The sequence below is a fragment of the Trichomycterus rosablanca genome, chromosome 24, assembly GCF_030014385.1.
Source record: "Trichomycterus rosablanca isolate fTriRos1 chromosome 24, fTriRos1.hap1, whole genome shotgun sequence".
Taxonomy (NCBI): Eukaryota; Metazoa; Chordata; class Actinopteri; order Siluriformes; family Trichomycteridae; genus Trichomycterus; species Trichomycterus rosablanca.
This window is the reverse complement of record NC_086011.1, coordinates 19,015,631-19,029,834: the sequence shown is the minus strand read 5'-3', so window position 1 is coordinate 19,029,834 and position 14,204 is coordinate 19,015,631. Positions and strand designations below refer to the sequence as shown.

At 41.2% G+C, this 14,204-nt stretch overlaps 1 protein-coding gene across 1 annotated transcript; it reads left to right on the top strand.

The window, feature by feature from the left end:
• The first annotated feature begins 920 nt into the window (after positions 1–920).
• On the top strand, positions 921–11,127 carry LOC134301872 (myosin heavy chain, fast skeletal muscle-like). Its single transcript, XM_062986784.1, has 40 exons — positions 921–979; positions 1,109–1,324; positions 1,434–1,577; positions 1,664–1,820; positions 1,964–1,991; positions 2,091–2,202; positions 2,279–2,371; positions 2,471–2,534; positions 2,615–2,713; positions 2,801–2,904; positions 2,985–3,123; positions 3,217–3,335; positions 3,422–3,571; positions 3,669–3,839; positions 3,937–4,243; positions 4,406–4,476; positions 4,562–4,649; positions 4,762–4,879; positions 4,961–5,084; positions 5,276–5,412; positions 5,491–5,746; positions 5,826–6,068; positions 6,151–6,327; positions 6,422–6,567; positions 6,649–6,739; positions 6,826–7,215; positions 7,331–7,457; positions 7,558–7,676; positions 7,762–7,958; positions 8,062–8,245; positions 8,328–8,493; positions 8,581–8,705; positions 8,790–9,098; positions 9,177–9,380; positions 9,488–9,613; positions 9,693–9,863; positions 9,950–10,054; positions 10,334–10,429; positions 10,656–10,787; positions 11,000–11,127. The coding sequence occupies exons 2-40, from the start codon at positions 1,121–1,123 to the stop codon at positions 11,018–11,020; spliced, it is 5,814 nt and encodes a 1,937-aa protein (XP_062842854.1). The 5' UTR covers positions 921–979; positions 1,109–1,120; the 3' UTR covers positions 11,021–11,127.
• Positions 11,128–14,204: the final 3,077 nt, after the last annotated feature.

Sequence of the window (14,204 nt, the reverse complement as noted above, 5' to 3'; positions counted from 1 at the left end):
CCCTTAGAGTATAAGGTTATGATAAAAATCATAACATCTGTGCAACTAAACACCCAAGCAAACCTGATCCAGGCGAATTTAATGCCAAAATCATGAGGGCACAAACTGCCCCAATCCAAGAATCCAAGAGCTAAATTAAAAATAGAGTCCACTGAAATACAACCAGCACTACACAGTCCAACTTCTCGTTTATCATTTAAATGATCAAACAGCCACAAATATACCGAAAAACATCACATGATTCGAGAACCAAAATAGTATTTTATAGTGATTTAATTCAAATCTAATTAAAATTTAAAAAATATTCTGAGTGTCACCTTTTGTCAAGTAAACAGCTGTAGCCTAGCGGTTAAGGTACTGGACTAGTAATCAGAAGGTCACTGGTTCAAGCCCCACCACTGCCAGGTTGCTGAGGACCTTGAGCAAGGCCCTTTACCCTCAGTTGCTCAGACTGTATATTGTCCCAGTACTGTAAGTCGCTTTGGATAAAAGAAGCAGCTGCTAAATGCAGATAATGTAAATGTAAGTAAACAGCTGTAAAGCTCCCAAACTGTTTAACAACACAAAAGAATTGAAACATTGCACTAAGTCAGCTGCTACATTTAATAATATGACACGAAACGGGCTCACACTTCCATGTCCACTTAGGGAAGAAATCAAGTGGCATCAACCAAGTATCCATGACCAAAGAGTTTAACGGGTCTGCTGAGTTAACACTAATGAGACTATATAAGACACTCTCACAAAGACTGAGGTTGCCAGCTCAAGCACTCTGCAAAGGTGAGGATCAAAAAGTGTCTGGTGAAAGAATCTATCAATTTAAAATGATTAAAAAAGAATTTCCTTAAATTTGCTGATTAATGTTTTTATAACTAAATAATATTCCAGACGATTTTGTAACTGATTATCTTCTTTTTCAGTATCCAGAAAGGTGCCAGTTGTGTTCTGCCTCTAATTTCTGTATTAACAGACAACCAAAGTAAGACCTTACAGATGCAACATGAACATCATCTTCATCCTTTAATTTAATGTTTTATTTAATGTTATTGTAGAAGAAAAAAAAGTTATTGAAAATAAGATCACATGTGCATGTGATTTTATTCCACAGTAAACCGCCACCATGGGAGATGGTGAGATGGAGTGTTTCGGCCCCGCGGCCGTATTCCTCCGCAAGCCAGAAAGGGAGAGGATCGAGGCTCAGAACAAACCTTTTGATGCCAAAACAGCAGTCTTTGTTTGTGAGCCCAAGGAGATGTACCTCAAGGGTACACTCAAGAGTAAAGAGGGTGGCAAAGCCACTGTGGAACTTCTGGAAAGCAAACAGGTAAAAAGATAAATGACTTTATACATTCCAACACACAGCCGGTCAATGATGCTTTTATCTAAATGTTTGGCTGTGAATACAGTAAAAACAAGTTACTGTTATGTCACAGGTGGTCACAGTCAAGGAGGACGAAGTCTTCCCCATGAACCCTCCAAAGTATGACAAGATTGAAGACATGGCCATGATGACCCACCTCAATGAACCTGCTGTGCTGTTTAACCTCAAAGAGCGTTACGCAGCATGGATGATCTACGTAAGTTCAACCAAAGCAATGACTGAATTAGGCAGTTTGTAAGTGATACTTTATCTATAATAACTGTGTGATAATATTATCTTCAGACCTACTCTGGGTTGTTCTGCGCCACTGTGAACCCCTACAAGTGGCTCCCAGTATACGACGCTAAAGTTGTCAGTGGATACAGAGGCAAAAAAAGGATTGAGGCTCCACCCCACATCTTCTCCATCTCTGATAACGCCTATCAGTTCATGCAAACTGGTATGAAAATATTGAACCAATTTAATATATATTTTTAAACAATTAACTGTTGGCAAGTCAAACTTCTACAAAGTGCACATAATCTTCTCATACATTAAACATCTGTATAATACATTGTTTACCTATTCCTAATATCCATTTAGATCGTGAAAACCAGTCCGTCCTGATCACGTAAGTTTGGTCAAAATTTGCAGATTTTGAAAACTTTTTTTATAAATTTTTGAATTTTGTATTGAAGTGCAGGAGTTGTAATGAATTTTTGACCCCCAGTGGAGAATCCGGTGCAGGAAAGACTGTGAACACCAAACGTGTCATCCAGTACTTTGCGACAATCGCAGTGGTTGGACAGAAGAAAGCAGAGGCTTCTGCTGGCAAAATACAGGTAAGTAAAGCTTTTTAAAGTATATACACTTAACCAATGCTGAAAGTGTTTTGCTGAATATCCCCACTGTCTGTAGGGGTCGCTGGAAGATCAAATTATTGCAGCCAACCCCCTGCTGGAGGCTTATGGTAATGCCAAGACTGTCAGGAATGACAACTCCTCCCGTTTTGTGAGTATCATGAAAAGTTCATATAAAAATGTGCTTTGATAGACTGTTAAAAAATCTATCACATTTAAAATACCAATGTGTTCTTTCATTTTATTTTAGGGTAAATTCATAAGAATCCACTTCGGTACTACAGGAAAGCTGTCATCTGCTGACATTGAAACTTGTAAGACCCTTTACCCCACTTTAAAAAAAGTTTCGTTCTAAAATGAATTGAACTGCTAAACTAACAGGTTGCATTAACAGATCTGCTGGAAAAGTCAAGAGTCACTTTCCAGCTGTCTGCTGAGAGGAGCTACCACATCTTCTACCAGCTCATGACTGGACACAAACCAGAGCTGCTTGGTACGAGGTCACGTGTTAGCATTTGTGTTGTTGTTCATTAGCTGTAGTAGAAATATCTAAAAGTTGGATGTTTTACTCTTCACACAGAGGCGCTGCTCATCACCACCAACCCCTACGACTATCACATGATCAGCCAGGGTGAAATCACAGTCAAGAGCATTGATGATGTGGAGGAGTTCATAGCCACAGATGTAGGAAGACTTTTAATAAACGTCTATAATTGTTTTTTAAATGTCTTGACTTTGATCTTATTATTTATTATCCCACAAAGACCGCTATTGACATCCTGGGCTTCACCGCTGATGAGAAAATAAACATCTACAAGCTGACCGGTGCTGTGATGCATCACGGCAACATGAAGTTCAAGCAGAAGCAGAGGGAGGAGCAGGCTGAGCCTGATGGCAATGAGGGTACATTAAAAATACCTCATATTGATGTGGTTCATCCATGTAACGTCCTGCATGTATTATTAATGATTTATATTGTCACTGTTTTTAATTTAGTGGCCGATAAAATCGCCTACCTCTTGGGCCTGAACTCTGCTGACATGCTGAAAGCTGTGTGCTACCCCAGAGTGAAGGTCGGGAATGAATATGTGACCAAGGGCCAGACTGTACCTCAGGTGAAGGGTTCAATATTGAAACAAAAAAGGATAAATTTACCATTATAATTTTTACAAAACTAAATCTGTAATAAACCAAATTTCAGGTGAACAATGCAACAATGGCTCTCTGCAAGTCCATCTATGAGAAAATGTTCTTGTGGATGGTCGTTCGTATCAATGAGATGTTGGACACAAAACAGCCAAGACAGTTCTTCATTGGTGTGCTGGACATCGCTGGGTTTGAGATCTTTGATGTAAATATTTGTTTCGTTTTTACACCAATCTCAGATTCTACCTACAATACAAATCAATCCTGAGTGTATTAATGCAAACATCTGTACGCTGAAACAGTTCAACAGCTTGGAGCAGCTCTGCATTAACTTCACAAATGAGAAACTGCAGCAGTTCTTCAACCACCACATGTTTGTGCTGGAACAAGAGGAGTACAAGAAAGAAGGCATCGAGTGGGAGTTCATCGACTTCGGTATGGACTTGGCTGCCTGCATTGAGCTTATTGAGAAGGTAAGATGATCACTGCAGTGCTTTCAGGACGATCGCTACTCAAGCTATTTAAGATTTCTTTATTGATCTTTCACTCCTTGTTTAAAATCATCTACAGCCAATGGGCATCTTCTCCATCCTTGAAGAGGAGTGCATGTTCCCCAAGGCTACTGACACGTCCTTCAAGAACAAGCTGCACGACCAGCATCTTGGTAAAAATAATGCCTTCCAGAAGCCAAAGCCTGCCAAAGGCAAAGCTGAGGCCCACTTCTCACTGGTGCACTACGCCGGTACTGTGGACTACAACATTTCTGGCTGGCTGGACAAGAACAAGGATCCACTGAACGACTCGTGTGTGCAGCTGTACCAGAAGTCTGCAAACAAACTGCTGTGTATGCTGTACGCTGCTCATGCCGGTGCTGATGGTAAGAATAATCATTAAGAACTAGTAAAACAGGTTGAATTTCTGAATAAAGAGATTCAAAATGTGACTTTAAAGTAAACACGTAATTTTACTGTGACATGTATGATGAGGTTGTTGTTTATTAAAAATTTTATTAACTGATTGTAAATCCTCCTTCATACAGCTGATACAGGTGGAAAGAAAGGTGGAAAGAAGAAGGGAGGTTCCTTCCAGACCGTCTCTGCTCTGTTCAGGGTCAGAATCTTTTTATATTGATATGGTGCACAATAAACAATAAAGAACATGAAGAAAAACAATTAAAGAATCTTAAATTCTACAGGAAAATCTGGGCAAGCTGATGACCAACTTGAAAAGCACTCACCCTCACTTTGTGCGCTGCTTGATTCCTAATGAGTCCAAGACTCCAGGTAGGTTTTATTTTCAATGTAATACATTTTAATGCCTTTCACATTGATCATTAAATCCTGTACAATGTTTAATAGTGATCATGATAACCCTGACACTCTGTTACTGCTGTAGGACTGATGGAGAACTTCCTGGTCATCCACCAGCTGAGATGTAACGGTGTGCTGGAGGGTATCAGGATCTGCAGGAAGGGATTCCCCAGCAGGATCCTCTATGGTGACTTCAAGCAGAGGTCATTTTCTGAGCACTGACGTTATTTTTAAGTGATTGAATATTAATTGTCACAATCACTAAGGTTCTAGTTTTGAAACAGATACAAGGTCCTGAATGCCAGTGTCATCCCAGAGGGACAGTTCATCGACAACAAGAAAGCTTCAGAGAAACTCTTGGGCTCCATTGATGTCGACCACACCCAGTACAAGTTTGGACACACTAAGGTAAATAAAGTTTGACATTGCAGCAACTATGACATGATTTGTCTTTAAATATGGTGTCATGATGGGGGATGTTTGGCGGACCAGCAAAAATATATAGTCACCTTAAACTTCAACCAAATATTTCTCTCCTACCTTCCTCATAATAATATTATAATTACATAAATGTATATCTTCTAACGTTATCATGGTAGGTGTTCTTCAAAGCCGGTCTGCTGGGTACCCTTGAGGAGTTGCGAGATGAGAAACTGTCTAATCTGGTGACCATGACTCAGGCTTTGTGTCGTGGCTACCTCATGAGAAGGGAGTTTGTCAAGATGATGGAGAGGAGGTACACCTAATTACTTATGAACAAGGACTTGGAGGAAAGCTGTTGGTGCTTATTTAATCGGTATATTTTACATTCTAGAGAGTCGATCTACTCTATTCAATACAACGTCCGCTCATTCATGAATGTGAAACACTGGCCATGGATGAAGCTCTACTTCAAGATCAAGCCTCTGCTGAAGAGCGCAGAGACTGAGAAGGAAATGGTCGCCATGAAGGAGAACTTTGAGAAGATGAAGGAGGATCTGGCAAAGGCACTGGCCAAGAAGAAGGAGCTTGAGGAGAAGATGGTCTCTCTGCTGCAGGAGAAGAACGACCTGCAACTGCAAGTGGCATCTGTAAGTGTTCTAAACTGGGAACTGTGAAATTTAACTGGTTACTGTAGAACAATATTAATGATGTCCTCTACATCAACAGGAAACTGAGAACCTTTCTGATGCTGAGGAAAGGTGTGAGGGACTCATCAAGAGCAAGATCCAGTTTGAAGCCAAACTCAAAGAGACCAACGAGAGGCTGGAGGATGAGGAGGAAATCAATGCTGAGCTGACTGCCAAGAAGAGGAAACTGGAGGACGAGTGCTCTGAGCTGAAGAAGGACATTGATGATTTGGAGCTAACCTTGGCCAAAGTGGAAAAGGAGAAACATGCCACTGAGAACAAGGTACAACATGCCGAACAATGGTGCCAATCTCAATGTAGATTTTCATTTACAGATGCTGTAACTACAACAAAATGCATTTTAGGTCAAGAACCTGACTGAGGAGATGGCCTCTCTAGATGAGGGCATCGCCAAGCTCACCAAGGAGAAGAAAGCCCTCCAAGAGGCACACCAGCAAACTCTGGATGATCTCCAGGCAGAGGAAGACAAAGTCAACACTCTGACCAAATCCAAGACCAAACTTGAGCAACAAGTTGATGATGTAAGATCGTGTCTATTAGTTTGATTTCATTATTAGATAAATCTCTTATACACCAACATTCTTCAATGCTTCAATGTTTATCACATCAACACAGCTTGAGGGCTCTCTGGAACAAGAGAAGAAGCTCCGTATGGACCTTGAGAGAGCCAAGAGGAAGCTTGAGGGTGACCTGAAACTGGCCCAGGAGTCCATAATGGACCTGGAGAATGATAAGCAGCAGTCTGATGAGAAGATTAAGAAGTATGTTGGTCTGAATGAATAAATCATCCAAAAACCTTGTTATTCATTGCAATATTTACTTCATATTTATTTTCATAACAGGAAGGACTTTGAAATTAGCCAACTTCTAAGCAAGATTGAGGATGAACAGTCACTGGGTGCTCAGCTTCAGAAGAAGATCAAAGAACTTCAGGTAATAATGACGTCCAGAACATTTTCACAGAGAATCTTCAGCCAGAAATCTTCACCCAGACAAGACTAAGTATTTTCTCATCTTAGGCTCGCATTGAGGAGCTGGAGGAGGAAATCGAGGCTGAGCGTGCAGCTCGTGCTAAAGTGGAGAAGCAGAGAGCTGATCTCTCCAGGGAACTTGAGGAGATCAGCGAGAGGCTCGAGGAGGCTGGTGGTGCCACCTCTGCTCAGATTGAGATGAACAAGAAGCGTGAGGCTGAGTTCCAGAAACTCAGGCGTGATCTGGAAGAGTCCACTCTGCAGCATGAAGCCACAGCCTCCGCCCTGCGCAAGAAGCAGGCCGACAGCGTCGCTGAGCTTGGAGAGCAGATCGACAACCTTCAGCGTGTCAAACAGAAGCTGGAGAAGGAGAAGAGTGAATACAAAATGGAGATCGATGATCTGTCCAGCAACATGGAGGCTGTAGCCAAATCAAAGGTTTCTGACAAATCTTTCATTCATTTCAAATCTAAACAGTATTTACAAACATCAGAAGGAAAATGTGAATGTAGGTGAAGATAAAACCAACAAACAATTTTTGTTTACTTTCCAGACTAACCTAGAAAAAATGTGCCGCACCCTAGAGGACCAGCTGAGTGAGTTTAAAGCTAAGAATGATGAATATATTCGACAACTGAACGACATTAGCACACAGAAAGCACGTTTTCAGACTGAGAACGGTAAATAAGAGTCATAATGGAGCCATAATGCACTGTAGTAAAAACTGCGACTTCTTGACTTACATGTTAACATAACATAATTTATCCAACTATTTTTCAGGTGAATTAAGCCGTCAGCTGGAAGAGAAAGAAGCACTTGTTTCTCAGTTGACCAGGGGCAAACAAGCTTATACACAGCAGATCGAGGAGCTTAAAAGACACATTGAGGAGGAAGTCAAAGTAAAACATCCGAAATAATCAATAAAATAACAATCAAACCCGGTAATGGGTACAGTTTTTACAGATGTGATTGATCATTTCATAGGCCAAGAACGCTCTGGCTCATGCCGTCCAATCAGCCCGTCACGACTGCGATCTGCTCAGAGAGCAGTTTGAGGAGGAGCAGGAGGCCAAGGCTGAGCTGCAGCGATCACTGTCCAAGGCCAACAGTGAGGTGGCTCAGTGGAGAACCAAATATGAAACTGATGCCATCCAGCGTACTGAGGAACTCGAGGAATCAAAGTATGTACTTTTACAACTCAATCACAGATCCATCTGCAGCTCCACAAAGGAACAAACTTCCTGTACAAACTCTGCAACTCATTTCTGACTTATTTCTTGAAAGGAAAAAGCTTGCTCAGCGTCTCCAGGAGGCTGAGGAATCCATTGAGGCTGTGAACTCCAAGTGTGCCTCCCTGGAGAAGACCAAGCAGAGGCTGCATGGTGAAGTAGAGGACCTCATGATTGATGTGGAGAGAGCCAACGCACTGGCTGCCAATCTTGACAAGAAACAGAGGAACTTTGACAAGGTAAACATCCGTAACAACACAAGGTTTATTATCTTAAATATGGTACAAGCATAAAATTCACATCATCATTTCTGATTTTCAGGTCCTGGCAGAATGGAAGCAGAAGTATGAGGAAGGCCAGGCTGAACTGGAGGGAGCTCAGAAGGAGGCTCGCTCTCTCAGCACTGAGCTCTTCAAGATGAAGAACTCATATGAGGAGGCTCTTGATCATCTGGAGACTCTGAAGAGAGAGAACAAGAACCTGCAGCGTGAGTTACACAGAAACAAACAGACGTGTAGAAGTGAAATAAACATCAAGAGCTACTAATAATAAAGGTCATTTATTATTTCTGCAGAGGAGATCTCTGACCTGACTGAACAGATTGGTGAGACTGGAAAAACCATACATGAACTGGAGAAGGCCAAGAAGACAGTGGACACTGAGAAATCAGAAATCCAGACAGCTCTTGAGGAGGCTGAGGTACGTATTCAATCCTTTATTTAGCAGAAATAAGGTACAACTGGGTCTGAACTACACTGGTTAACTGAAAATGCAATTCTTCAGGGCACACTTGAGCACGAAGAGTCCAAGATTATCCGTGTCCAGCTTGAGCTCACCCAGGTGAAGAGTGAGATCGACAGAAAAATTGCTGAGAAGGACGAGGAGATCGAGCAGATCAAGAGAAACAGCCAGAGGGTGATCGAGTCCATGCAAAGCACTCTGGACTCTGAGGTCAGGAGCAGGAACGATGCTCTCAGGGTCAAGAAGAAGATGGAGGGAGACCTCAATGAGATGGAGATTCAGCTGAGCCATGCCAACCGCCAGGCGGCTGAGGCCCAGAAGCAGCTCAGGAACGTCCAAGGGCAGCTCAAGGTAAACCTCAACTTATTGTCTTTGTGGACAAATTAACTTCCTGGAGACATCTGTCCACAATATGCTCTTTCACACCAGGATGCCCAACTGCACCTTGATGAAGCTGTAAGAGGACAGGAAGACATGAAGGAACAGGTTGCCATGGTGGAGCGCAGGAACAACCTGATGTTGGCAGAGATTGAGGAGCTGAGAGCTGCACTGGAACAGACTGAGAGAGGCCGCAAAGTGGCTGAACAAGAGCTGGTTGATGCCAGTGAGCGTGTGGCACTGCTCCATTCTCAGGTTTGATATAGTAGCTGTTTGTTTATATGATTTGAACTGATTTGCTGTTTCTTTGATACTTGTTGCTACTTTTACTCTTAAGGCTTTTTTATTCTCACTGTAAACAGAACACCAGCCTGATAAACACCAAGAAGAAGCTTGAGGCTGATCTGGTGCAGGTCCAAGGTGAAGTAGATGACATAATCCAGGAGGCCAGAAATGCTGAAGAGAAAGCTAAGAAGGCTATTACAGATGTGAGTGCTCAACACCAGTCATTTTACACCAGTACAATTTACAATAAGATAAAAACTAAACCCACTGCTTCATTACTAGGCTGCCATGATGGCAGAGGAGCTGAAGAAGGAGCAGGACACCAGTGCTCATCTGGAGAGGATGAAGAAAAACCTTGAAATTACAGTGAAAGATCTGCAGCACCGTCTGGATGAGGCTGAGAACCTCGCCATGAAGGGTGGAAAGAAGCAGCTCCAGAAACTGGAGTCCAGGGTAAAACGTGTTTTGAAATAAAACCGATCATTTTGGTTACCAGGGTGTTTAAGTCACCAGTATGAGCAGATCTACGTCTTTGACAGGTCCGTGAGCTGGAATCTGAGGTTGAAACTGAGCAGAGACGTGGTGCTGATGCTGTTAAAGGAGTCCGCAAATACGAGAGGAGAGTGAAGGAGCTCACCTACCAGGTACAGCATAAACTAAAAAATATGTAGACTTTGTTTCAAACAAAACATGTCTGACAGAAGGGCAGTTGTAGCTTAGTGGTTAAGGTACTGGACTAGAAATAAAAGGGTCGCTGGTTCAAGACAGGTTGCCACTGTTGGGCCCTTGAGCAAGGCCCTTAACCCTCAATTGCTTAGACAGTATACTGTCAAGGTACTGTAAGTCGCTTTGAATAAAAGCCTCCACTAAATGCCAAAAATGTAAATGAATTCAAATCATTTAATCAAATGTAATTTCTTTAGACTGAAGAGGACAAGAAGAACGTTATGAGACTGCAGGACCTGGTGGACAAACTGCAGCTGAAAGTGAAGGCCTACAAGAGGCAGGCTGAGGAAGCTGTAAGTTACTATTATATTAACTTTGTTTATTTTGGACAGTGTCATACACATAACTGTAATAACAGAACTGCTCAAACAGTCAATGAATGCTCAGGTGTCATGGTTTGCATTGAGGCTCGTAGTTGTTACATTAATCATGTTTATCACCTTTATTCGCTTTGAACATTCACATGCATTAGAAATTTGTCTCAGTGTTGTAACCTGATTGTGTCTACCACAATCACAGGAGGAGCAGGCCAACACTCACCTGTCCAGGTACAGGAAGGTGCAGCACGAGATGGAGGAAGCTCAGGAACGTGCTGACATTGCCGAATCCCAGGTCAACAAGCTGAGAGCCAAGAGCAGAGAAGTTGGAAAGGTACGTGATATTTACTGAAGACATGTTTTTAATATGGAAATGAAATGACAGAAAGTTCTAGTATTCAATGCTCAGGATGAATGAGACCTTTTGATGAATGAGGTATTTTGCAATCTTAAAGCATTAGGTACAGAAACAACATCGTGTAACAGTAGAAATGTAAAAGAAAGACCCTGTAATGACTGAACTGATCAAGTCTGTGTCTATTTTAGGGCAAAGATGTGGCTGAATAAAAGATGAAGGCCAACAACACTGGACACCAACGAGCAATCATATAATATGCATTTCTTGTTGAACGTCTATGTACATGCAGTTCAATAAAACTGTATTTAAGATCTAAGTCCCTGTTTCTTGTATTTTTGTCATGTCTTCTTCCACCACCCTATACTCCTCTCTACTAGTTTGACTCTCTGTTTACACTGTTTTGATCATGGTGTTCTCAGCAGATGTCCGTTTTAAACAATATAATGATCAAGAAAATTAAAAGAATGATACTAAAACAACAGAAATAAACATTAAAAACAGAACAAGGTACAAGCAGTTGGAAGAAAATGACTGAAATCGCTCTGTATTTGTGGCTGAGGAATAGAAGGGTGTGGTTATCAGACTTGTTTGCAATGTACCTAATGGATTCCATCACACACAGTTGGCACCAGTGATATTTTATCATGTAACCTTTAAGGGATGGTGGAATGATGGTGCAGTAGGTGGCGCTGTTGCCTCACAGCAAGAAGGGCTCGGGTCTTTATACACTACAGAGCGCTTAGCTGTGTAATTGATGAGATTATTTATAAGGCTAAAGTAGCTCATTTAACGGCTTTTTTTTCCAGACATTATTGTAATTGTAATAGTTTGACAGCTGCCTGGGTGCAATGGCTGCATTAACACATGCAAGAAGAGAGTAATGTTAGAACCCAGCAGCCTCTTTATAGGTGTTGCTTACAAATCTTTAAACTTTATGACTTTGTCCTTCACTATACATTCACCAGCTGAGAGGGCACAACTACGATTACAAGACTAAATAAATGGTACAACTCATATGAGTTTTTTTGTTGTTTTTGAAACTTATAAGTAGTTTATCAGTGAAAAGATTTACATTGTACACAAGGACGGATTAAGGATAGTCTGGGCCCCTGGGCAAAGAGTTGCCCAGGGCCCCCCTCCAAAAACATAAATAAGTTAATACATTAAACCAGTGTTTCTCAACCTTTGTTCAGTCACGACACCATGTGAAAGCGTTCAAAATCTTGAGTTGCCCCAGTCTCCAATGTATTGAAAGGCACTTCCTCTCTGCGTCCATCCCCACGCCCCCCTCCCCTTGGTGGACCAGCTTACCTGGCAATTTGTAGGTCCCTAGCAGATCAGGGACCTATGGTGACCGACTTCTGTAGAGCTCTAGGGGCCCCAATAGCATGGCTAGGGCCCCCTAACCTCGAGGGCCCCTGGGCTGGCCCCACTTGCCCGGTCAGTAATCCAGCCATGATTGTACACCATTGGTGCAGATATTTCAAACACACACATTCCTATCAGATGTATAAAATATAATCAGTAGTGTAACAGTTTGTTATTATTTCCCTTTCCTCCAGAATAACTGTTCCCCTGTGCACAGGAGGTATGGTGTGGAGAAAATATATTTTTTGTAAACTATATTAATGCCACTGGTTTTTGAATGAGGTATCCAACAAGCTTGTTGTAAAGGTGTCTGGATATGTTTTACCATACAGTGTAGGTGTTATTGTAATTACTGCCAGTTTTTACTTTTACTGCCATTTCTGTGTTTTTCACATCATAACCTGATGGTAAAAATTAAAAGCAAACAACACTAATAAACAAAAGATGCAATAAACTCACACTGTAGAGCATTCATCCTTAGTGCACTATAGCATTGTATCGTATTCCACCTCAGGCAGGTGAACTCCTGCTTTCACTCAGAACTTAAGGATGGACATCAGGGCTATTTTCTGTACTAGCACCCCAGTGGTGAAACAAACTGAGTCTCTTACCATCTTCAAAAGATGGTTAAAGACCTTCATGACCTCTAGCACTTAAGTTCAAAACTAACATGCACAGTTTATTTAAAAACAACACACACTTTTACCTACAGTATATCTTTGTTCTAACAGCATTTTAGCAGATTTGTATACTTAAATTACATGTCTACAGATTCTTGTTTAGTCTTCTTTTACTGGAATAAGAAAATGTTTGCTGTGTCACTCGTAAATGCAATACTTACGTTTGATGCCAAAAAGAATCTTCTACTTCAACAGCTGCTAAATTAAAAAAAAAACATAAAAACAATCAGTGCAGAACAAGCGGGAGAAACTCATCCATGATATAAATGATAAAGCAGTAAAACAGTAAAGCATTAAGACGTGTATACCCTTCTTAGTCTTCAAGCAGCCTACTGCAGTTGTTCACAGACACACATATAAGATGACTTTTGTCAGTGAAGACTATGGAAGGCATTTATGACAGACATCTGTAGCTATGTGAGGCATCATGTTTCAGCGTTTAAGGGCAGACACTGGGAATACACAGAAGTGCCAAGGCTGCCAGAGGGCAAGAGCTCGCCAAAAGAGCATCTTAAACCTATTTTTAGTGTTATTACTGAATGACCTTCTTGATATGGTGAACACTGGAAATATTTATTAAATTATCTATACCTGTATCAATGATTTTATATTCACTATAACATTTTACACACCACAACAAAATCAAAGTTGTGTGTGTTCTCCGGCTGTATGTGAAAACACGCAATACAGTTCATCATGACCGTGCCCTTGAAACACTGAAGGCTTTATTAATGCGTGCAGTGCTGCACGTTGCCGTTACCAACCCTACAATGTTGTCAAATGAAGCTATGAATGTGGCAAGAACATTACTTACACAAAAATATGTTTCACTACGCAGAACTAAGATTTAGGGTTAACCTACGTTTAACGCTTTAGAATCTGAAGAAACTTGTTAGCTTGGTTTAATACACAAACACTTTAAACTTCCATCAGATGGATGTTAGAACTTCCAGAGTACAGCAAAGTGTTCCTCTGACCTTCAGTATTAAAAATATCACACACGTCTCTACGTTATGGTTAGTAGGTTATGTGGGGAAACATAACACAATGTGTGACTTCACGTACCCAGCCTTTCTCTACTCTCTTTTAGTCATTGAAAGAAATTCCATTAAACCTTTAAGCTAACATTAAATGCACAGATTTTAAAGAAAACCAAACCCAAACGCTTTTAAGCAGCACTGAAATAAACTGAGCCATTTCAGAGATGCTGCGCCTGTGTGCCTTTCCAGCGAGTGGTAAAACTCTTCTAAGAGCTATGAGTACTTTTTAATAGATTAAAATTCTGAACCCATGAGAGCAGGGCTGAGCTAGTTTCTATATTTGCTTTCAGTCCTAATGAAAACAA

Bases quoted from the DNA above. Each gene is read 5' to 3' on its own strand.
- LOC134301872 (XM_062986784.1), top strand. From the start codon at position 1,121: ATGGGAGATGGTGAGATGGAGTGTTTCGGCCCCGCGGCCGTATTCCTC. The intron at 9,099-9,176 runs GTAAACCTCAAC...CTTTCACACCAG, and splicing joins ACGTCCAAGGGCAGCTCAAG to GATGCCCAACTGCACCTTGA. The intron at 10,788-10,999 runs GTACGTGATATT...TGTCTATTTTAG, and splicing joins AGAGCAGAGAAGTTGGAAAG to GGCAAAGATGTGGCTGAATA.